The sequence below is a fragment of the Populus euphratica genome, unplaced genomic scaffold (genome assembly GCF_000495115.2).
Source record: "Populus euphratica unplaced genomic scaffold, PopEup_1.0 scaffold9.1, whole genome shotgun sequence".
Classification (NCBI taxonomy): domain Eukaryota; kingdom Viridiplantae; phylum Streptophyta; class Magnoliopsida; order Malpighiales; family Salicaceae; genus Populus; species Populus euphratica.
The window spans coordinates 633068-656178 of record NW_011499857.1 but is presented as its reverse complement, the minus strand read 5'-3'; the positions used below and the strand labels follow the sequence as shown (position 1 = coordinate 656178).

Genomic DNA, 23111 nt, shown 5'->3' with positions numbered 1-23111 from the left:
ATATATATATATATATATATAACATGTGAATTTTTGATATAGTACTCTCATATCCCTCCAAATGGCATAACTGATTAGCCCTAAAGAGTGAGATGTAATAATGGAAACACACAAGGACAAATGGTCCGGTGTTAACCTTACCTAAACCAACTAACTTTACGATAAGAATTAGTTAATTAATCAAGCATATGATATATCAAAGTATTTCTTTCTTTAGTCGTAGTTGGTAGCACCCCTCGTTCTTTTTATCGATAATAGTTAGGATTATCTCTTTGGATCCTCTTCTTTGTCCCCCCCAGTGTACTATCATACAAAAAAGAGGAAAAAAAACTAGGTCTCAATGTTTAATGCCATGCCCTCTAGCTTCCTCTCTTCTATGCACATATGGGGGTTCACAGTGCACTTTTTGGGGTTTTTCATGGACTCATTCGAGTTTGCCGGTCCAAAATTTGGACTCCGCTGTATTAAAAATCAAGTTGACAAGTATTTAATCTTGTCTTTTTTTTTCTTTTTTTTTTTTTGTCTGGATCAGTACCTTGTTGATGGCTCGAAGCATTTACTGTTAACTTGGTTAGAAAGATTAATTGAGCCAATAACCTCTAATTTGACCATTAAGAATTTGCTAAATTCAAGTATCTATAAATTTAGTGCTAATTAAATGCTAATACACAGACGTCGCCGCAAAATATATAAGAATGTTCATGGAATTTCTTAGATATATTTAGCTTATCGCTAACATTAATTAATTTTATAACTAAAAATAATATTGTTCATGGTTAATATTTATGTGCAGGAAACTTTAAGATGTAGTTTATCTAATTAGATGTTAAATTTATTTTTTAATAGTTATAAATTTGAGTCTTTTTAAAGTTATAAGATATTTATATAATTATTAATTTAAAAATTTATAAAATTAATTGAGATACCTATATAATATTTATATTATATGTGTGAGAGAGAGAGGTGGGGGGAGACGGTGATGTTATTTTTCTAATATGCGGTGCTAATTGTGAAGTCAAAAGCTAATTATGCGGTGGTTGGGACTTATTAATCTACTTCAGGGTGAATAAGCATTAGCCAGTTGAAGTGTTGAACGGTGATTTTTAGCACCAAGTGGAAGATTCTCCATTATAACAAGAGGGAAAACAAAATACGAAGTCAGAAGTAATTATATCATCCATCTGGGATGCATATAAAAAAGCAAATCTAAAACCTCATCTTAGAGTCCTCTAATAAGAGATCGATGAATCATTCACCGAAAGGGAAAGCATTGGCCGATTTTCCGACATATCCAGAATTGAAAGTGGCTTTGACTAAACAGAAACCAATCCTGAAATTAACGAGCGTAGATAACATACTTTGTTTAAAGATCTGTCTTCTGTTCTGTGCCTCTCCACACATTCACCCGTAATTTAAGATCCCAAATAAATGCTGACAGTTGCAAGGGATATGCGCACCACAGGCCACACACCTAGCTACCCGAACGTCCATCCCATCGCAACGCGCTCCTGGCTAAGAACTAGCTAGCTAGGTTAGCTCCTGATTGTTGATGTGCAGAGCCACAACAAAAATCAAGGCAAGTAAACCAACTTGGGCCTGCAGCCGTGCATAGCCAATTAGCTAGGCAGATCACCTGCTGGCCAATCAAACATCCATCCAAAGTACCTAGAAACACTTAACAAGAAAAACTTAAACACATGCATATAACCCAACACAAGACAAGGATTGAAAATTAAAACATCATCGAGACATTAACATCCCACGCGAGTTCCTTGGTTTCCAAATTAATTATTTATAATTTACTTTGCCTCCATTACAAATGACCTTTACTGTCTTCATGCATGATAACATCCCTCCTCACCAAATACAAAGTGATTCCACAAAACAACGAAAAAACGTACCATCCCTAACATACATCACATATTCCCCTTCTTTTTAACTAACAAAACAAAATTTAAAAGATGTACACAGTACATAATTGACCTCACACCAATAAACGTGAAACCTTGTGTTGTTGAAGGCCTTCAGGTTTCCAGTGGGTGTCGGGTTCCGGCGAAGGCAAAGACAAGAGGCGAACAATTATATCAGCGAAAGCACTAATGATAAACTTGTGGGTGTGTTTAGGGTTTAATTTAAGATAGCAAGAGATCAACTCATGCAAGTAGTCCCAATTAGCCCTAACGTCCCTTATCTCTCTTGCTTCAATCATCTCTTGCATTGAGTGTTTAAAATCTATGTAAGGATCTAGTGAATACTTTTTAATGGCAACACCTCCACTGACTGGGGTATGAAGCTCTTGCATGGACTCAATGATGGAGTTGGAGCGTCCAGGGGAGGAGGAGAAGAAACGTTGGGAGGCGATAATGGTGGCAAAATCAGGCGTCGAGTCGGTGTCAGGATCGGAGTAAGATGAGGAGGAGGAATTGGTGGAGGGAGTACTGAGGGATTTGGAGGTGGATGCTGAGGAGAGGTCATAGAGGGAGTTGAAGTTCTTGATCACTATTGATGTGGTGGGGGCGGCGGTGGTAGCGGATGATAGTAATGGATCACTACACTCTTGCAACTCTGAGGGCAATGGATGTGAGGACGGGGTTACGGTGGGTAAGCATTTGAGAATGTTCTTCCAGAAGATGGGGGGCATTTTTCCTCTTGATGAGATCAGACAGGGAGATTGTAATATGTCTGCTATAATGGCAATGGGGATAAAAATAGAGGAACGTCGTTGAACGGTGGAGATTTTATTTGGTGAGAGAGAGAGAAAGAGAGAGAGAGAGAGCAACAGTGCAAGTTTGTTGAGGAGTGAGAGAAGCAACATCTATTTACGTCCTCCACTCCTATCTTTATTCAAGGCTTTTGTAGCCGAGGATTATATAGTCTCACCATTATTAAACTTGTCTGGTTGTTGTAGCTGGTCAATCTAAAACCTAATTTAGATAGGGTTTTTGGGTTAATTTTTTTATCGAAGTTAATCAAGTAACTCCATTAAACACTCGTTTGATTTATAACTTGATTAACCCAAAAAGAAAACTTGAAATTACATTATTTTATTTTTTAAAAATATTTACTCGAGTTACCATGCATGCTTTACTCATTTAATATTTTTATGTCAGGTCAAATTTAACAATTACAAGTAGCGTGTGTGTGTATTTATATATGTATACAGGGACATCTCTAGACTTAAAATATTGTGTAGAGTAATGTAGATTTGAGTTGTGTATTGTGTGCATGCCTACGTACGTACGTACATATGAAAATGTTATGTGAAGTGGGGGTGGTTTCGTTGCCGTTGCACTGGGTAATTATTTAAAATGTCGTGGAGTATATATGATCTGAGATTAAAATGCTGCAGAAGACATCACCACATGCGCATGTTTCCTCAGAATTCTTATGGTCTGTGTGTGTCTCTGTGTGTTGTTGTATTTTTTTTTAAATGATCAGCTACTCATTTACATCTTTCTGGGCCTGCAAACATCATGATATGATCTGATATGATATGACATGACATGACATGATATGATATGATATGACAGTACCTCTCATCCAAATAATTGACAATCTCAGCGATGCATGGAAATTAAATTAACTGACAGTTGCTTCAATCACATTCAAGGAATTCAATGCCTTTCTCTCTTTATTTCCCAGATCTTAAATGCACCAGAGATTTTAGATAATCTGTTCTTTTAACTCATCCGTCAATTTTGACTGCTTAATTACGCACCTTCTCTCAACCTTGATTCATCGCATGCCTTGTAGCATCCTCTATCTATATTATAGAACACAAGCATTCATCATAATCTCTTACATTTTGCTTATTTGTTTTCTGCCACACGAATGCTTTATTTATTTATTTATTTAAGGGTAATTAATTTTGGTTTTGTAGTTATTTCTCTTGAATGCCAACGGTTATTATTCTGTGTACTTAAAAAAAGAACAGCAGTAATATTTTCCATTGATAAGGTAAAAAAAATAAAATGAACTAGTAATGTAGAAATGAATGATCATAACAAATATGATATTCTTAATTTACCATTTCCTTTCCAAATGTTAGGCCTAATTAAACAGATTTCAGTGGCTAATAACGGAAGGAAAAAAACTTTAAGCCTCTCCTCTAATTCCTCTCGAACAAAAAAGTAAAAAATAAAAAAATGATCTTAATTAACCTCTTAATTTTTATTTATTTAGTCTTTTCATTCAAGAATTTTTATTGATAAGCTCTCTCCCTTTCTCTCTTTTGAAACTTAACTTGGTGATTAACTCGGTCCAAGATCTAAATCACCCAGATCAATTTTAATTTTTTTTAAATTAAAATAATATTATTTTGATAAAAAAATAGTCAACGAATTATAACTTGGCTTTTGATCGGATCTTGCTAGATCAACTTTTAAATTAATTGGTTTTTTGAGTTTTTTTATTTTTTGATAAACCTGACCCTGTTTTAGTTTCAGATCAACTAGATTTCAATTGAAAAACTATACCAGATTGAATTTTAAAACCATATTCTTTCTCTCAATTTACTATTAATTCTTCAAACACGACCTAGCTTATGTTTGACATATATTCGTTTTTGCTGGCATGTTGTAAAAAATTAATGGTAAACTGAGAGAATATTTTAAAAATAAATTATTAATAAAAGAGCTAATTAATTAACTAAAAAAAAATATTACAAGATCCATATTAGAAAAATACCAAGATCCATATTCTAAGTTTCAGAGTAATTTTTAATATTAAAAGTAACAAATCTAATTGATTAACTAAATTGTATATATAGAGAGATTTATAAATATTTAATTAACAGTTTTAGGTTACGAATAGGGCAGCTTCTGCAAGTGGGCGCAATAACTTATTTATAATCATTGAAAAATAGATTTTTGAAACGCTTAAATGTTATGTAACTTCTCATAAAGAAAAAGGTGTTAAGCAATTTGGTTTAAATATCCAATGCATTTACATTTTCTTTTATTGAAAAAATATTTTTTAGCATGATTGTCAGTTATATAGAGAATTAAGAGGATTATTAAAAAAAAGGTATATGATATAATTCTATTCGTACAAAATTATAATTAGTCAAGGAAAGAATATATTTTTCAATAATTGATTTAGTACCATTATGAACATCAAATGAAATGAAGGCAACGCTCTAAATTACAAACATAAACGTTTTTTATTTTCTACATTATACATTAAAGTTTTGATAATACTGAAATCGCCATTTATTTTAAATTCGAATAAGAAACGAAGTCACAACTGCTAAGTATATTATACATAAAAAAAAATGTTCAAGCTATATAAGTATTTTAAAAAAATCTCCAATTAAATAAATTTTAATACAGGAGCAGAAAATGATATCTCAAAATGTGAAAAGAATTAAAAGACAAATATAAAACTCAAATTTCTAACAATTAATTAATTAATTAATATTCACCATTACAGATAATTTGCTTTCCGATTCCGCATAGCCTTTCACCAAAACTATGTCTTATTTGCCAGCCTCTGCAGGCAAATTGTGTCTCTTCTTCAACTTTGCCCTACTGCTCACCCACCAACCAGCGTTCTCTGCCCAGAAATAAGACACCATTACCTCCATTTTTTGGCACTACTAACATACCGAGTCAAAAAAATGTCACAACCTATTCACGAGCTCAGATACTGATGGCGCGGTCTTCATAAGCAGAGTATTAAAGTCCAAAAGGCCAAACTACTCCTCTACCTAGCGTACGAAATTTATCCTCGAAAGCTTACTGGTATGGTACATATTTTCTGTAGGGAAAAAAAAAACCTTGCCCTTATAGTGGGCATTATAGAGGTGGGCTTCAGCTTATTTCCTACGTTGCAGCTTACGAAACTCTGTTTGCCACATGATTGTACTTTCGTAAAACAAAAGTGGCCCACGAGGCGAAGTCCTTTCTCTTCTGTGAGGCCAACATATAACGCTGTGAAAGCCAGAAGCTTTTCAGAATAAAAACAGTGGTTTAAGGTGAACTCACTCGAGTATATATCCTTTTCCCATTTCTAGGGTTGTTGCCTGTTGGCTCCCTCGTCTTGTTGGACTGCAGTTGTTAAACTTTGTCGATTTTTATAAAATTGCCATATCATATTGATACTCTTGGAAAATTGCATTGTAAACTCTTGTCCATATCAAATCCTGCTCTGTGCTATCATGTAGCCTCTAGGTACGTACAACAATTTGATTTCAAAAGCAAAACGAGAACACTTCTCTCCATACTTTTTGAGAGGTCTCCTGCCAATATCATCAAAAACTGTCGAATGCTTATCTTTGGTAAAATTGCCAAGAAATTGGGGTTATATTTTTTAGCATAGCACCGCGGGTATACAAACTGCAGGTAAACATTTATTATACCGAACGAGTTGAGTCCCATTATGTTTGGGTTTCAGTAACTCTTTAACAATTGCCTTCGGGCTCAGCAAGGACAGTTAACCATTGGGCCATGAACTTTCTTTCTCCAGTGATAAATGCATTTAGCATTGACACCTTCGGGCTCAGCAAGGACAGTAAGTTGAGCCCCAATTTACTTAAAACTGATTGTTAATGCAAATAAGCCTACAACGCTTTAGAGGCTTAGACAATAAGGTCTTGCAGGCTTGAATCAATTTAGTTGGTGCCCCATACATTTAGAGACAGTACACCTGTGCAAAAAGGGAGCAAAACTGGAAACGGTGGTTTATTAACTGTTGCAGATCGAGCAGCAAGCAACTAAGAGAAACAACTGCCTTCTCAGTTCATAGTGACCACCAAGGACTCCAAAACCTATATACTCAACGAGACACGACTAGTTACAGAAAAGTGTATTGCCTTCACTATAAGAAAAGCCACTCCCTTCCGGATGCAAGACTAACCTTCAACACCTGCAGTTATTAGTATACAAACCACGCACCCAGAAAACCAAGCTTATCTTACACTGAACAAAGACACAAAAAACGCTAATAGACATAGCATCACTTTATCACATATCATTGAGCCTAGCTGGTACAGTCAAGGACGCGGCAACGCCACCAGGACGAGCAGTCAGATTAGGGTTGTTTAGAGAACCTGTTCAGCAACGCCTTCTGTGACTAAGCGGGCTCCTGTAATGTCATTTTCAGTTACAGTAACACGTTGGTCAGCAGCAGCTATACATGTTTTTATAGACTTGAAAGTGATGAAATATCATGATTAGTAATCAAATAATATACTTTAAATTAAACTAAATAGATATTATTTATTTTAAAATTAATTATAAAAATCACTCACATATTAAATTTTAAGTTTCAAGTAATATCTTTTTTTATATTATAAATATACTTGGAATAATATTAGAAAAGTTATTAATTTTATTTTTTTACTGGAGTATTTTTTTTCAATATAAAATATACATATTTTCTTTATTTATTTTTTATAAACAAAACTTAAAGTTTTTAAAAACATGGTTTGCACCGTGTTTTAAAAAAATTTAATTTTTTAGTTAAAAATTAATATTTATTTATTTATTAGATTATTTTGATATATTGATTTTAAAAATAATTTTTCAAAAATATAAAAAATATTATTTTAATATAAAAAATATTTTAAAAAATAATTATAATTACATTCCGAATAGACTTAACAGTAACATCCCTTGTTCAGCAGCAGCATCGCTGGCCAGCCAATAACTAACAAAGCCAGCTTGCTCATTGCGAGTTGCAGCAGATTGCAAGGTAGCAGCTGGACCACCCTTCTGGGTCTGTCCAAGTACGGTGCTTTCCGCACTGATCTGCATCATGTTAGCATCTTCTGGTGCTACTTGTCGCCAGAAACGTTGAAAACGTCGCCATATCTCAAAGGACGATCTTGCTCAAGGCCACCGTGTTGTCTTGCCCGCCAGCTTGAGGCCTCCTTGGCTGACCCTGACTCATCTGCAACGTAATATTAAGTTGCTTCTCCTTTCTTTCTTTTTTTTTTACCCCTCTCTTAGTTGATTAAATTTTGGTAATTGCGTGCATCTGCTGGATTTCAAATAGCAAGCTTGAAAGGAGGTGGAGCAATGGAGGCAAGGGCGGAGGGTTGTTAAGGCTTGGGTATACTATAATTTAGGTTAAGATTTTATTGATATTTTTTATTAATTTTATGTAAAAAAAATTTGTAATTTGAGTTATCAAAAAAATTTAAAAATTTACAGGGATACTTCTAATATAATATTTTAACTTGAGCTAAAATTTTATAATTTTTGAAGAGATTCATAAATTTAATGAAAAATCATAATTTAATCAATTTTATGTTACTGAGTATAATTTTCAATCTGCTCATCAAATTGATTTGAAATTTTATAAAGGATCTTAAAAAATATTGAATAAAATTTGATTAAAATTTTATGATAAACGGAGCTTGGTAATGCTAAAAAAAAAGACCGTCAAATAAAAGCAAAAATACTTATTAAAGGTAAAGTGATTATTTGTCATTAAAAAATAAAACAAATAAGCTCTTCCTTTCTTTTATACATTGCCGGCTAGGCAAAAGTAGAATAGAAAAGAAAAGGCGAGAGAGAAAGAGAGAAAAGTAAGGAAAAAACATTTTAAAAAAATCTATGAAAAAATAAGAAAAATAAGAAAATAACCTTGTAAACTTACAAAGTTTAACTTATAAAACACTAATCTAAGGAAGAATCAAGTGAAGGAAGGAAGAATTGAGAGAGAAAAGAAATTTAATTACTTTGTTTTCTAGTTGACATGATATTGTTATTTTATCTCGGTTGAGGAGGGACAATTAAAAGAAATTTGGAGAGAGGCCGTCATAAAAAAAAAACCCAAAAAAAGGCCATTACAAGAGAGAATAAAAAAGAAAAAACACAAGAACAGAGAAAGGAAAGACTGAAAAGAGGAGGAGGAGAGCATTCTCCAGTTGGTGCTTGCACGGTTACCTTCGCTTTCGGCTTCACCAAGTCCTTTTCTTCTCTCTGTTTTTGTGTAATTGTTACAAGATAACAGTGCGAAGATAATTAGAGGGCTGGATTCGGGCTTTAGGTCCAGCCGACCCAAATTATTTGTTATTCTAGGAGAAATGGTATTGTTCAAGGAGTTGTCACCTAGTATTATAGTCACTAGAAATCTTAACTAGTCAATGAATATTCTATGGTACGAGATTGGTTATAAAAAAAAAATGTTATTACTCCTTAAGCGTCTTACTTAAAGCAGGATGCATTATTGGTTTTATCTAAAATTACAAAGAATTTGTTCTCCTTTTCTCCTTTTTTATTCTTCCTTTCATGTTCCTAACTTTGGTGTCAGTGAATAATTCTTACGAATATTTTTAATTGTGATGTTGGTAAATATCATACAAATTCAAAAAATATGATACTCCTAACTCTAGTGTCAGTGAATATTTTTGCAAAAAAATAAATTTAAAAAAGAAATTTTCTATGTCATTTTTTTCTTGTTTATCCTTTATTATTATTTGCTCTTTTTAGATAGAAAAAAAAACCATTATACAACATATTTGCATTTAATAATAATAGACCACAGATTGAGTACATAACTTAAAAAAAATACTAAACTAAAAAAATATAAAATAAATTAAAGTGTGAGGGGCTCACAAATAAATCAACAAAGATCCCTAAATATTTTTAAATTTTTTTGATATCGAAAAGGGGCTCGCTTGGCCAAATATCAAACTAAAATGAACATAAAAATTATGATCAAGATGTAAGGGTGTGTTTTTTCAAACACACCCTTAATAAATATAATTTGGGCTGATTGGGCCTAAAGCCCAAATCTTAGGCCCAATCGGCCCACTAATTACCTTCGCATTGTTTTATTGCAACAATTACACAAATAAAAAGAAGAAGAAGACTTTACTTGGTGAAGCCGAAGGTGAAGGTAACCATGCAAGCACCGATTGGAGAATGTTTTCCTCTTCCTCTTTTCAATCTCTCTTCCTTTTGTTTTTTTTTTTTATTTGCTCTCTTTTGTAATGGCCCCTTTCTGAGGTTTTTTGTGTTTATCCCCTATATGGTTTTTTTATCCTGTCTTCTTTTAGGGTTTCTTTGTGATGGCTTCTCTTTAAGTTTTTTCAAGAGGGGTTGTTATAATATCAATTCATATTCGATTATAGATAAATTATACTCCATAAAACATTAAAGGATGTAACTTCAATAATAGATTTATTTTTATTTTTACTTCAATTTTATGTATTTTTATATTTATTTTTTAATATTTTAAATAGTATATTTAAATTAAAAATTTACTGTTAATTTTAAAAATTCATCTACATGATTTAATAATTAATATTAAAAAATTATATATTTATTTAATAGTTCAGAAAAAATTCTTGGAACTGACACGTGGTAAGGGAAGAAGTGAGGTATTTTGGTAATCGTGGCATTTTTTTTATAGAGGTGTCAACTCAGAAGACTGTGACACGGTGATGACTAGAACAGTTGCCACTCCTCCATCTTTGTTACGGGTGCCACCCGGGTATCAGCTTGTTTGCCTGGGATATGGCAGCGAGCTATTGGCATGTGGTTTAAACACAATCAGAAAAATGCGACAGCAACCTGTCACAATGTAATTAATTTCTTCCATATACTGTAAACAAGATTTAACTAAAATCATTAAGTAACACTGTTACCAGCTCATCCAAACCCAAGATTTCCATTCCGGGTTGATCAGAAAACTCACTATATTAACTGTTGACGGCTGATGGACTGATAAAAATGTCCAGTTGACTGGTCTGTATATTTTTTTTTAATTTTTTATCGTGTTTTTTAGATAGTTTTAATATATTAGTGTTAAAAATGATTTTTTTAAAAAAAAATTAGTATTTTTTCTATTAAAAACACAACGGTAACACACTTTCGAGTATCCTCCAAAGCTTGAAATGCAGTTATAAGTTTGTCATCACGGAGGTTTTTTTTTTTTTTTGTAAGGTATTATCTGACAATTATAAAACCTGTCAAAATATTGTTAATTGAGTGAAAGATCATCACCAAAAATCTCTGCATGAGCATTGACTATCCCGAAACCGATGAAATCTATTATTATCTCTGACAATAATTTCTCTCCCAACTATGCCTGAGATAAACTTGAAGGCACTATGACAATCACCGCATATCCTGAGATTTTTTGTGATTCTTACAGGTACTCCAGGAGGGAGAGCTAAAAGCCCGAAAGCAAGGGCAATTTTCTCGCTGTGGTACCCAACTTCTGTCATTTTCTCTTCTTCTTCTAAATCATAGAGAGCATAGTTGGTGTCAGGCATGTAGCCAGCCGCCTGCATTTCTGTCCTTAGCTTAACTAGCATTGCCTGAATCTCATTATTCCTTTCGTGGGATGTATCCTTTGCTTGGAAGACATGGACCTTATTCTTTGCGGTAACCCAACTACAACCGGCACCCTTCTTGATCCCAACATCCTTCATTTCTTTTCTCACAAGAGTTGCTTCATCCCACCTGCATTAAGGTCCCAGATAGTTGGTTGGCAAGCAGAAGGAAAATATAGACAAAGAAGAGGGCTAAATTTGAAAAACCAATTACTTAAAGCAGATGAAAGAACAGCATGGTGAACGAGCAATCTCTAGTATATTACGGGGAAGCAGCCACTAAAATTATTAGTACATTAGATGTGCAACAAACAAGCAGGATAGGGACCCTCTCAATCAAGTCTAAAATAATGGCTACCAAAAACATCGGCCAGGGTAATTGGGTTAAAAGTAATGGTGACGGGGCTACAAGGTTTTGCTAAGATATAACCGCAAACTTGACTGGGAAGTTTCGACCTTTTCAGATAATAAATGGAGAGAAAATAAGACAATCACAACAAGTGAAGCATTATTTCTATTTGCAAGAACAGCATCATTCCTGAGTCGTAATTCTGAAGGTCCAGACAAAGACAACTTCCGTGTTCGTAGCTACAGAGATTCCATGAACTGTGTTGCCATGTTCCTTAACGGATCTTGTGTTTAAACTTGGATCTTTCATATTGAAGATTTTAAATTCAACTCTTGATATGAGTGAGTGGTTATTCAACATATCGGGAAGGCTGCTCCCATTGTCTAGCATGGGGGCCAGAGACAGAGAACCCCATTCCCCCACGAACATAACTATTTATGAGGTGTAGTATTTGAAAGAAAGATGGATTCAGGTGAAAATTTTTCATTCTTCAATGACGACCCTAAAACATACCATTTTTTATGTCGTGTAGTTCAAAATAAACCAGTCATTGCATCACATGATGATGGGGAAAAAACAGTACACCGACTACAGAAGTACATTGACATCAGCAGCAGAAAATAACAGGAACTTCAAGGAAGCAGATACAAACACCTTCTAATTAAAAGCTAGCCTAAATTTGTAGCATTTCTGAAAAACAATAAGGTTTGCTTTAAACAATTAACTTACCTTCCAGCTGCAGCAAACATATTTGAAAGCAGAACATGGTTGCCTGAATCTTTGGGATCAAGTTTGAATAAGTTATCAGCTGCAATTTTACCCAACTCGGGCTCCCCGTACACCCTACAAGCATTTAAAAGAGCACCCCAAACTGAAATTGTTGGACGAATTGGCATTTTTTGTACAAACTCATAAGCACGCTCTACCATTCCAGCCCGCCCTAACATGTCTGCAATACAAGCATAATGCTCTGCTCCCGGTTCAATCCTGTACCTGTCCCTCATTGACTCAAAAATCTCGTTTCCCAATTTAACTGCCCCTCCCCTACTACAAGCCGATAACACACAGATCAGTGTTACATAATTTGGTAACGCCTCAGACTGCATTTCTTCAAACAGTGTCATGGCCATGTCAACATCCCCTTGGTGTGCATACCCACTAATCATAGCATTCCAAGAAACCAAATTCCTTTCAGGCATCTCATGAAAGACCTGCTCACAATCTTCAATACTTCCACATTTACCATACATGTCAACAAGGGCACTGCCGACAAAAATATCGCCCTCCACGCATGCTTTCACAGCTAGTGCATGAACTGACCTCCCAAATTCAAGTCCTGAAATCCCTGCATACGCACTGATAACACTTGAAACCATATAATCTGTCAGCTCAATCCCTTCCTTCCTAGCCATCAAAAACACCACACATGCCTTCTCCTTCTCATCATTCTGCTCACAAGCAGCAACCATTGTACACCATGAAACTGAATTCCTCCTCCCCATCCCATTAAAAACCATTTCTGCCAATTCAACTTCCTTACACTTCCCATAAAAATCAATAATCCCATTTGCAACCGACACATCCCCTTCAAACCCGCTACGAATCACAAACCCATGTAACTGCCTCCCAAGGTCCAAACACCTTGCGTCAGCACAGGCATTCAAGAACGCACAAAATGTTATCAAGTCGGGCTCTCCACCCATCCGGCGGAACTCGATAAACTTATCAATCGCTTTCCTTGGCCTCCCATCAAGCACCGCATTAGAAATATATGCATTCCACACAGCAACATTTCTTGGAGGCATTTCATCAAACAGTCTCTGCGCTTCAAATTTAAGCCCAGTTTTTGAGTACATATCAAACGCACTGCATCCAACAAATTTATCATTAATTTGGCCCAACTTCAACGCAATCGCATGAATCTGTTTCCCTGCAAAAGGCAAGCAAAGCGCAGTAGATGCTTTGAACGCGCAAGGGAAAGTGAAATCGTTAGGCTTGATGTTCTCACGGCGCATTTTAGAGAAATAAAGGAGAGCAGAGGAGAAATAACCGTTTTGGACATAGCCAGAAATGAGGGCGGTCCAGGTGACGACGCAGCGAGTTGGGGTGAGTTGGAGGATGAGTTGGGCTGAGTTGGGGAGGTCGAGTTTGGAATACATGCTGATGAGGTGGATGGAGAGGAAGGGAGGGATTGTACATTGGAGAGTCTTGAGGATTTGAGCATGGGTGGCTCGGCCGAGAAGAGAAGAGTGAGTTGAGACAGCGGTTTCGAGAATGGTTGCGAGTGAATTTGGGGTGAGGAAGGTCATGGGTGGCAGGCGCGGTCATGCTTTGGTATGGTGGCGCCAAAGGTCTAAAGTTTTAAATCGACTGTACAGTTACAATGGCTGAGTTTTTAAAATGGACTCCTTATACTTTTATTTAATTCAATATTAAATTAAATTAAATTAAATTAAATGAACCCAACGAGGATGGCCAACATCCACACATCTACATTCTACAGCAATAACCACGAGTGGTCGTGGCACTAAATTTGAGTGATGCTCTATTTATGGCACGTGAACAAAATAACGCCTCCCTCGTTCTCGCGCGCCGAGCCCCTCTGTTTTGATCCCAGACTTTAGCGCACAAACCCTCGACGGGAAAAAAGGGGGGAATCATTCCTTGCTCTGCCATTTCTTTCTCTGTCTCCAAAATAAAAGGGAGAGGGAGAGGATTTGTTGAGAAGACTGGGAGCAGATCAACCAAAGGCCAAGTCAGGCTATAAAATGGAATCCATTGTTAAAAACGGCCATAACAAGGTATCCACTACCTTGAAAAAGCCAGAGGTTGCTGTCTCTCATCTCCGGGAGGGCATTGCGCTGCTTCTTTCTCGATGGAATGGTCTCCAAATGGCTGTTCAGAATGAGTGGGGTGGCCACGATTCCCTTCAGAAATCCCACCAGCTAGTTCTTGATATCTTCTCTTGGTTCTCTCAATCTAAAGGTCAAATTGATTCTTTTATTCTTAAATCTTAATTGGGTCTAGCTTGAATTTAATAAGAATTATTTGCAGGGACACTTTATACTGAGGATTTAGAGAATTTGCTCCACGAAAGTCTGTTGCTTTGTTTCAATACAGAGATTGAGGATGGCAGCATTGAAGAGGTATGAATTGCTTCTTTGTGGTAATTCCTTAATGTACAATTCGAATCGTGTTTTGATCATAGATTACTAAATCCTTCTGTTTGTGAGTTAATGTAAAGCATTCTCGAGGCCTTTCCAAACGGATTATTGAAAATGAATTCACACTTCTCTTATAGATAAACATACACGGATAAAAGACTTTCTACCATTCACCAACACATTGTTCTTCTTGTTTAGACTTCGTATTTCCTGACCTATGCGTATAAGATAAATGACAGTGCAATGATCTGCATAATTATCCACAATATCAGGTGTTACTTTATTCTGGCAGATCTATTGATAAAGTTATAAATGCAGTTTGTAACTTCTTGGTCATATCTTCTACTCGTATAATTGAAACCCCAAGCAGGTAGCAGAGCAGCTGATGATAATGCATGAAGAATACTTGAACAGGAATCATTACACAAAAGGTTCTGCATGAATCCAGTTATTCAGTAAATAGAAGCTAAGCTTCTTGGAAATTATGTTCGAGCAGGTAACTAGAGTTACATCTACTAACTTAAAAGTCCTTCACGTCTCAATGTGCTATGATCTCCGAGGTTAACCAAGCATGTGGTGTTTCTCTGTTTGAAAGCTTACCACTCATCATCAAGTTCTTGTTCTTTTTTTCGATAATCTTGATAGTACTACTCTTTCTAGCCTTCTAGCCCACAATGCAGATTGGACGCATTAAGTTATAGTAGAGATAAAATATGTGTCTGGTTAAAAGTTATCGTCTAAAGATTCAAGTGAACATTCCTTCTATTGAAAATTGAATGAGGCTTATTTAAGAACTAATGATTCGATATTTTGCAGTTGCAGGAAGCATTTCTCCTGGAATGTTCAAGCCAGCTTGTTTCATATTTTTTTATGTCGTCATTTGGGTTGCTTTGTACTTCTGTTGTATAATTCACAGTAGTGTTGCCCACGCACAAGTGCTTGTGCACGTCTACGAATTTGGTTTCAAATCTATGTATATTGCGTGTACTAGTATCTTTTTTTTTTTTTTTTTTATGGCGCAATGATTAAGAAATTCATGTAAGAACTAGAAGCCACTGGTGAGAGTCCTCTACAGAATCCTTATTTTATTGAAGTGATAAAGCTATATTTAAGGAGAACGCAAGACTGTAGAATTGGTGTCTGGGTAAATAGTTTGATGATCTCTTTGCTAATTAGTGGATCGTAGACACCTCGATGATACATCCAAACATGTGATTTTTCAGGTTAGTCTGCATGCGTAACATCCTTACTTGCTCAAGCATTTCTGGTAATCCTTATCTTCTTAAATATACCACACAGAACTGGGTTCTTTCTACCTCTTATCTTCCTTGAGACCTCGACATGCCATGCCATGTTGATCATCGATCCCTTTTGATTGAGTTGATCAATCATTGCCGTTGCCATGCTTCAATCAATGCCAAGGCTGTGGGTTTTTTCTTCCATCACTTGAAGTAACCATTGCTCAAGTTTATTTCATTTTCACGCGCTGATCTGAGCTTATAGTGAAAATGCGTTGGATGAAAGATGCACTGAACGCATGCACCGGAATAGCCAAGTGTTTGAGCCTTATAGTGCTAGATTTGCATGCTTCATCAGTGGACAGAGCGCTGGTGCAGAGCTGAAAACAATTTGGAGCAATATTGGGTACATGAGCTGTTGCTGTATTTGCTTTATGTTCAATGAAATTTAAATAACATATGATAAGGACACGCCATGTTAGAAATGCCAAAAAAGATTCCACACTGAACTATGAAAACAACATCAACCATGTTATTAAAAAATTAAATTAACCACATTTGTAACATACATTCAGTTTTTTTCTTTTTCTTCAGAGTAAAACATTAACTTCTTAGTTTTGATAACTAGTTTGGTTTAGCCAAGTGAGCTAGTTCTAGTTGTTAGTTTGGGTATATATAATTTGACTTGGGGCAACTAATTTATTTTAATTAAATAAATTATGAATAAATAAAAAAATTAAATTTAAAGATCTCTTGATTTTTCTATTCAAAAAAATTCTTATTTTTTCTAGATTTAATTTATAATTTATGATAACTAATTAAAAATTAATAATGATAAGAATTAATTCTTTGACCTTTTAGTTTTAAAAATTCACTATAAAAAAACCGAAGAAAAAGCTTATGACTTGATTTTTTTCATATTTTACATCTTTTTTTGTCTTGTTTTTAGTGTTTTTTTTTATCCTTTTTTTCTCTTTTTAAATTTAGATTTTAGATTTATTTTGTTGAGAAATTTTTTAATTTTATATTTTTTTAGCTCAAAAACTTTGTTTAAAAGTGTATTTAAACTAATAAGATGTTATTGAAATTTTATAAGACATGCTGCATACATTTTAGTTCCACAAGTGAAAAATAATAAAATTTAAAGAATAACATATTTATTATTAACAACACAAATCTCATTATTTTAAGATGTTTTAACAAGAATTACTCTTTTTTAATTTAATTTAATTATATATATTTTTATCAATAATATACATGTTAGAATTTTGAATTAATATCACTTATAAATTTAGATATATATTTAATATATATGTAAATATTCTATTATTATATTTATATTGAAAATATATTTATTATAAATTATTATTTTACATGTTTATATATTTAAATTTATATAAACTCTAATTTTTTCATGAATTTTTTTTATTTTGATATTTAACGCGCTTTGCTATGATATCATTGGTTAGTATTCTAATATATATTATTACTAACTTTAATCCCAGAGGAGTAACATAGAGAGTGGAGTTTTCTTCGTTTCATGCATTTGGACACTCGTCGCCTGTGCAGTTAAAAGACGCTCATTGTAACTATCTAGGTGATCAAGTGTAAAGATTTGAGATTAAAAGGTTTGTTTTTTTTGTTTCAGATTTGAATTCTTAATTACTCATGTAATGACTACTAAAAACTTATATACTTATTAACTTCATGATCCATAGAATTAATGGTACACGAAAGCTGACCCAAATACTCAGTTATTCTTAAAAAAACGCTCATTGTTGGTTGTTAATAGCACGCACTAATCAACAAGTGAAATTATTACTAGCAATTGGACCTTGTTATTTCACTTATTTACAAGATGATGCTCATAAAAGCACAAAATTTTCGCTATCTAGAAGGTTAGGAATATAATTCCTCCCCCTCCACTTACCGACAATTCCTAAAAAGAACCTCCCAGGTCCGATCTTCTGCAAGCAAGAGCATGTCCTAGGCGTTTTGCTAATTTTTCTAGCATCTTAGCTCACAGGGATCACAATTCAGACAGTTCTGTTCGACTACGTGTTCTTTAGATTCATATGATATCTTTGTTTTACTTGATGATTTTGATTTGATTTCAGTTATCTTTTCTCTCCATGCAGGTGAAAGAAAGAAAGAAAGGGCTATTGGGTGTATAAATTAAATCATGTCAGATCCGCTGTACTCTCCTTCGAATAAACCTCACGATCATGGTCCACGGACTGCATTTGGTTTGATTTTCGGTCCAGAGTATGTTTTTTATCTTTAATTTTTTGTTTGCAATTCCTTTTTTTTTTTTCTCTTTGCTTTTGTTTATTAGAACCCAGGGGATCCCGTTTCTTATTCTTTACATGTTGTCTGCATCGAAAATGGGGAGCTAGAATTAACCTTCTGATGACTCAAATCAAGCAGAATCAATTCGCTACACGCAAAGCAAGATTCTACCTCCAGTGAAGAGTTTTTCTCCTTTTTACTTAATTAGTGAAATTGTGACTCTTGAACCACTGGTGTGTAAATGTTGCATGTTTTCCAAATGACCCTTGAAAATAGTAAAACCAAAGAGCCTTAAAAGTGTTCAGCCTAAATGTGAATAAATTTAGACTTGAAGAAGTGTGCGGGCTACAGAATTTCTAAGTTCTGCAATAGTAGATGATATGCAACGATATGATTGCTCAAATGATATTCTTTAAAACTGTACTGTATGAATGACATTAACGTCTTCTCTTTGTTTAACCTAGAGATGAATCAGCCATTTCCTTGCATTAGTTGATTCTTATGTTATGTTTGGATACATGTCATTGTGATGATAGTTATGGCTCAACAAGCTGTCAGCAGAATGAACAACAATTCATGGAGAACGATATCCCCCATGAGAGTAACGGTAACGTGCACCTTCTAGATGAGAAAAAAAATTTCAATCACCAGAAGGAGGAATTTGTGGACGATGATGTCCATCATGAAAGAAATAGGGGTGGGCACCTGATAGATGAGCACAATTTATCTGGTCAGCAGAATGAGCAATTTATGGATAGTGATACCCCCAACAAGAGTGATGGTAGCAGGACCCCGATAGATGTGAACAATTCTCTCAGGCTAGTTATGCCAGGTGAAACTGGTGAAGGTTTGCCATATGCTCCAATAGATTGGCCGAATCCTGGTGATAATTGGGAATGGAGAGTTGGAAGGAGGGTTAACTCCTCTGGGTGCTTCCAGGATAGATTCATTTACCTTCCAAAAAGCATTCATGGAAAAAGGAAGAAGATGTTTGCTAGCAAGCCTGCTCTTGAAAGTTTTATTCGAACCGAATTCCCAAGTGCAGATGTTGATGCATTCTTTGCATCGTTTACATGGAAGATACCAGCAAAAGTGCAGTCTCCAAAAGAAGGTGAGCTCAATTTTGACACCGATGCTATCTATTCTTTTGTATTTTTCTTGTATAGAAAAGAATGAAAAAACTGAAAATTTAGCGTAAGGCATTCTCCCAAATGAAAAGAGGAAGAAGAAGACTCAACACAGCAAAGCGTTTAAATTTTACTGAATTTCAAATAAGGAAGCTCCCATTGCAGTTCCCAACTAAAAACTCCATATTCTCATACATTCTTCTTAGATCATGGCTTTCAGATTTTCAAGCCTCTTCTCATGCTGCATTTTTTTTGAGCTTCATCTTTGCTATTTGTTAGTGTAAGGACAAACAAATTCCTTAAGCATATTTGTTGGTTCTTTTCTTCCATTGCAGCATAAGAAGCGCTTGAATTATTTATAAAATTTGTTTAGGATTGTTGATGCCATTGGGCTAGCCATTTCATGCTACTTTGGATAATGTTTTGCTCAGCTACAGTGGTGCTTTGACCAAGTGGCTTGATTCTCATCTTTGTTTCAGTAAAACCTGCTCCTCTTCCTCTTGAGAATCCTCCTGAGGATGGAACTTTGAAAGTTCAAGAAGGGAATGTAGAAAATCCCCGTTATGGTCGGAGGCAAAGGAAGCAGATTTTACCCAAGTTAACTGAAGAAGCTGAAGAAAAGAAACAAAAAACACCACGGTCCAGCCAGAGGAAAAGAAAACAGGATGCAAAACAGGATACACCTACATCGGCATCCGCATCTAAGCGAAAAGCTACACGTTCTTCTAAACGATCTGTGTTTCATGCTGCTGGTGGTGAAATTGGAATAACTGAGACTGAACCTGCAGTTAATGTGATCCCGGAGGGTTTTGATAACTATCTCAGTTCGTTAGAAGACATTCTTACCCAACCTCACCCTGAAACCCAAGTATCATACTCTGCAAGCTCTGATACTCTTACCGAAAGTGATATGGCTAAAGATCGAAGCAAGCTTTGTTCCCTTCTAGCCATGGATTTTCCCACTTTGGTCTCTTCCAGAAACATTTCCAAACTTACTAGTCTAGCTTCCAAACTACTGAAGGATCCCACCCTCAGTGCTGAACAACTTGTTAAGTTAAAATTGATTGAGGAAATCCCATCGTACAGCGAGGTTTTTGTTGAGAGTAGGCAAACAATAGAGCAAGTTAACAATTTGTTTGGTATCCTTGAGGCAAACAAGGCGAAGGTTAACTCTTTGAGGAATGAATATAATGAATTGAAGGAAAGAGCAGACCAGCTCCAGTCACAGGTTGATTCCAACTTACTGACCGTGCAGGAAATTGACAATCAAATTTTTCAACTTCAGACCTGGCGAGGGGAGCTTGTTAGTACAATTGAGAATAACAAGGCAGCAAAGGTTGAGGTGGCCTCTGCTCAAGGGATGGTGGCAAATTCAATTCCAACTGTTGTGCGTGATATTCAGGTTGCCAACTCCAAAATCCCAGAATGGGAGCTAAAAAGGACAAATGCTGAAAAGCGTGAAGCTGAAATTCTGGAAAAGTTTGCCCCTCTAAAAGGGTTTTCTTTGTAGCAGACATTGTCTTTTTTCTTTTTAGGTTGCCATGGGAGTCGAGGTAATGGCTTTAAGCTTATGTCTCCATATTGTTAGTGTTTATTGACTTGCACCTAGAAACTTGCATAGAGTTATCTAGACTTTTAGCAGCAGATGCCCTACATGCCCTTTTGTACTGCTTGTTTCTGCACGGGAACAATCCTATAACAGTAACATCTATGGTTAAATATGAATTGGGTTTAGGTGATGATATGATGTCGGGTTCCTAAAGAAGTTTCGCCATTTTCAATATTTTTCTGTTAATTCCTTCGGTACGGTAGACAAGGTGGTTGTTTTTCATCATTTATCTGCGTTATCCGGAGCCCCATTTATCTCTCTCATGGTGAATTAGTTTTAGACAATTTAACTACATTGCAGCTTGGTCCATGGAGAACACACTTTACCAAGAAAACTCCGAAATTTTTAACTTGGGGGATTTCGGCAAATGAAAGCAAGTAATGAACTGTGTTTAAAAAAGGAAAAAAAATACCAATCTGTGCGAGCGAACCATGTGAAAGGCATCCAGCAAAAATTTCTGGTTTAAGGTTTTCTTTTTGATAAATAGGAAAGGAAAAAAAAGAACTTCGCGATATCAAGGAAAAACTCAAATTTAGTGCAGCTTGGTTTAAGCTTTTGTCCTTTTGATAAATTCTGCACGCATTTACTGTGAACCCGCACAGTAAAGTTAACATTTTTCTCTTCCACAATTGAAACCATGTACTTGTTTATCATTACTAGGGTAGAATGGTTTTTTATCCTTTTATTTGTACCTTATAACATCTAAAATACCTCCGAAAGTTAAAAAAAATTAACTATTAGGTTATTTTGAGTTTTTTTATCTTTCATACCATAATATAACTTATAGTTTTAAAATCTAATCCGGCCCAACGAATCAACTCGAGGCTGAAACCGAACCGAGTTTGAGAAAAAATATGAAAAGTCAAAACTCGGGGTAACCTGACAAGATTCGAACAAAAACTTGGTTGCAACCCGTTGATTTTTATTTTTTTTTACTAAAACGATGTCATTTTGATTTTTAAAAAAATCAGAATTGACTCGAATAACTTGATGACCTGGTCCAAACCCGAAACTTAGGCCTTAGACTGGGCCGGCCACTGGGTCAAGTTTAAAAACTCTAGTATAACTAAGGTATCATTACAAATAAAAAATCTATAAAAGAAACTTACATGTTTTGATAAATTGAATTAAAAAAATTATTAGCGTATGCAAACCAAAAGCCAGAGTGTGAAAGGCACTCACATTCTTTAGAAAGTGTGTACGACACTTCTTAATGCCTAGAAAATGATAACCATAATCTTTTCTAATGGTGCATGTGAAGCCACATCCATGAAGGTGTTTTTATTATGATTTTTTTATTAATATCATGTGGAGTTGAAGAAACTTAGATGTTTGCATAAATTGAATAAAAAATTATTAACATATGCATAACAAAAGCCAGAGCATGGAAGGCACTCGCATTCTTTAGATGGTGTGTACGACACATTTTAATGCTCAAAAAACAATAATCACTATCTCTTTCAAAGGTGTATATGGAGTTACATCCACGAAGGGTACGCATATAAGACATCTTACAGTGATTAGCTAATAGTTGGATTTTTTTCTTCCCATTCTTTTCTCTCTATTTCCTTTGGAAAACACGCTAACCCAACCAAAACTAAAAGTTTTCCTCCATTTTCTTTTTATTTCAATTGTAACCCTTATATTTTGAATTGCTTTTTATTTGCTTTAAATTAATTTTTTTTCTCAATTTAATCTCTTAGCATTTTATCTTATTTAATATTTATATCAAATTTGATCTTCATTCTTTTAATTATTATTTTTTAAAAATAATATGTTTTTCAATTCATCCCTTATCATTTGATTTGATTTAAGTTTTATGTCAATTTTGGCACATCTTCTTTTAATTATTATTTTTTGCCTTGGTTCTTTTTTTAATTGATTTTTTTAATTTTTATCCTTTAATATTTGATTTATTTATAATTAAATTTTGTTAATTTTTTTTTTGTTGCGGTGATCCTAGTATCGTTAACCGAGTCATAAGCATGAAATTTAAACCCAAATTGATATTGGTCTTTCTTTATGTTTTTTCTACCGATTTTATTTTT

The 23111-nt window shown here is 34.8% G+C and overlaps 5 protein-coding genes across 8 annotated transcripts; 2 read left to right on the top strand and 3 right to left on the bottom strand.

Moving 5' to 3' along the window:
* Positions 1-1757: 1757 nt before the first annotated feature.
* Positions 1758-2838, bottom strand: LOC105123566 (transcription repressor OFP12-like). Its single transcript, XM_011023220.1, has one exon. The coding sequence runs from the start codon at positions 2813-2815 to the stop codon at positions 1985-1987; it is 831 nt and encodes a 276-aa protein (XP_011021522.1). The 5' UTR covers positions 2816-2838; the 3' UTR covers positions 1758-1984.
* A 3824-nt stretch (positions 2839-6662) lies between these two features.
* LOC105123824 (late embryogenesis abundant protein D-34) lies at positions 6663-7903 on the bottom strand (the record flags this gene model as incomplete). The annotated part of the gene is given in 3 exon segments (XM_011023567.1): positions 6663-7129; positions 7629-7780; positions 7783-7903. Coding segments are annotated over 3 exon segments (363 nt in total), but the record flags the coding sequence as incomplete, so codon positions are not given.
* Positions 7904-10885: 2982 nt separating this feature from the next.
* LOI1 (Pentatricopeptide repeat (PPR) superfamily protein) lies at positions 10886-14001 on the bottom strand. The gene is made up of 2 exons (XM_011023219.1): positions 12366-14001; positions 10886-11417 (listed from the first exon to the last, which is right to left on the bottom strand). Exons 1-2 carry the CDS (start codon positions 13943-13945, stop codon positions 10952-10954), a joined length of 2046 nt encoding a protein of 681 aa, XP_011021521.1. The 5' UTR covers positions 13946-14001; the 3' UTR covers positions 10886-10951.
* Positions 14002-14207: 206 nt separating this feature from the next.
* LOC105123564 (Pre-rRNA-processing protein TSR2, conserved region) lies at positions 14208-15915 on the top strand. 2 transcript variants are annotated; one of them, XM_011023218.1, is made up of 4 exons: positions 14208-14621; positions 14691-14782; positions 15171-15296; positions 15623-15915. In XM_011023218.1, the coding sequence occupies exons 1-3, from the start codon at positions 14405-14407 to the stop codon at positions 15240-15242; spliced, it is 381 nt and encodes a 126-aa protein (XP_011021520.1). In that variant the 5' UTR covers positions 14208-14404; the 3' UTR covers positions 15243-15296; positions 15623-15915. The 2 variants fall into 2 exon arrangements, with proteins under 2 accessions (XP_011021520.1, XP_011021519.1); XM_011023217.1 differs by having other exon boundaries at positions 15617-15915.
* Positions 15916-17969: 2054 nt separating this feature from the next.
* LOC105123563 (uncharacterized) lies at positions 17970-21198 on the top strand. 3 transcript variants are annotated; one of them, XM_011023215.1, is made up of 4 exons: positions 17971-18081; positions 18177-18303; positions 18864-19438; positions 19934-21198. In XM_011023215.1, exons 2-4 carry the CDS (start codon positions 18221-18223, stop codon positions 20962-20964), a joined length of 1689 nt encoding a protein of 562 aa, XP_011021517.1. In that variant the 5' UTR covers positions 17971-18081; positions 18177-18220; the 3' UTR covers positions 20965-21198. The 3 variants fall into 3 exon arrangements, with proteins under 3 accessions (XP_011021515.1, XP_011021517.1, XP_011021518.1); XM_011023213.1 differs by having other exon boundaries at positions 17970-18303; XM_011023216.1 differs by lacking the exon at positions 17971-18081 and having other exon boundaries at positions 18239-18303; positions 18435-19438.
* Positions 21199-23111: the final 1913 nt, after the last annotated feature.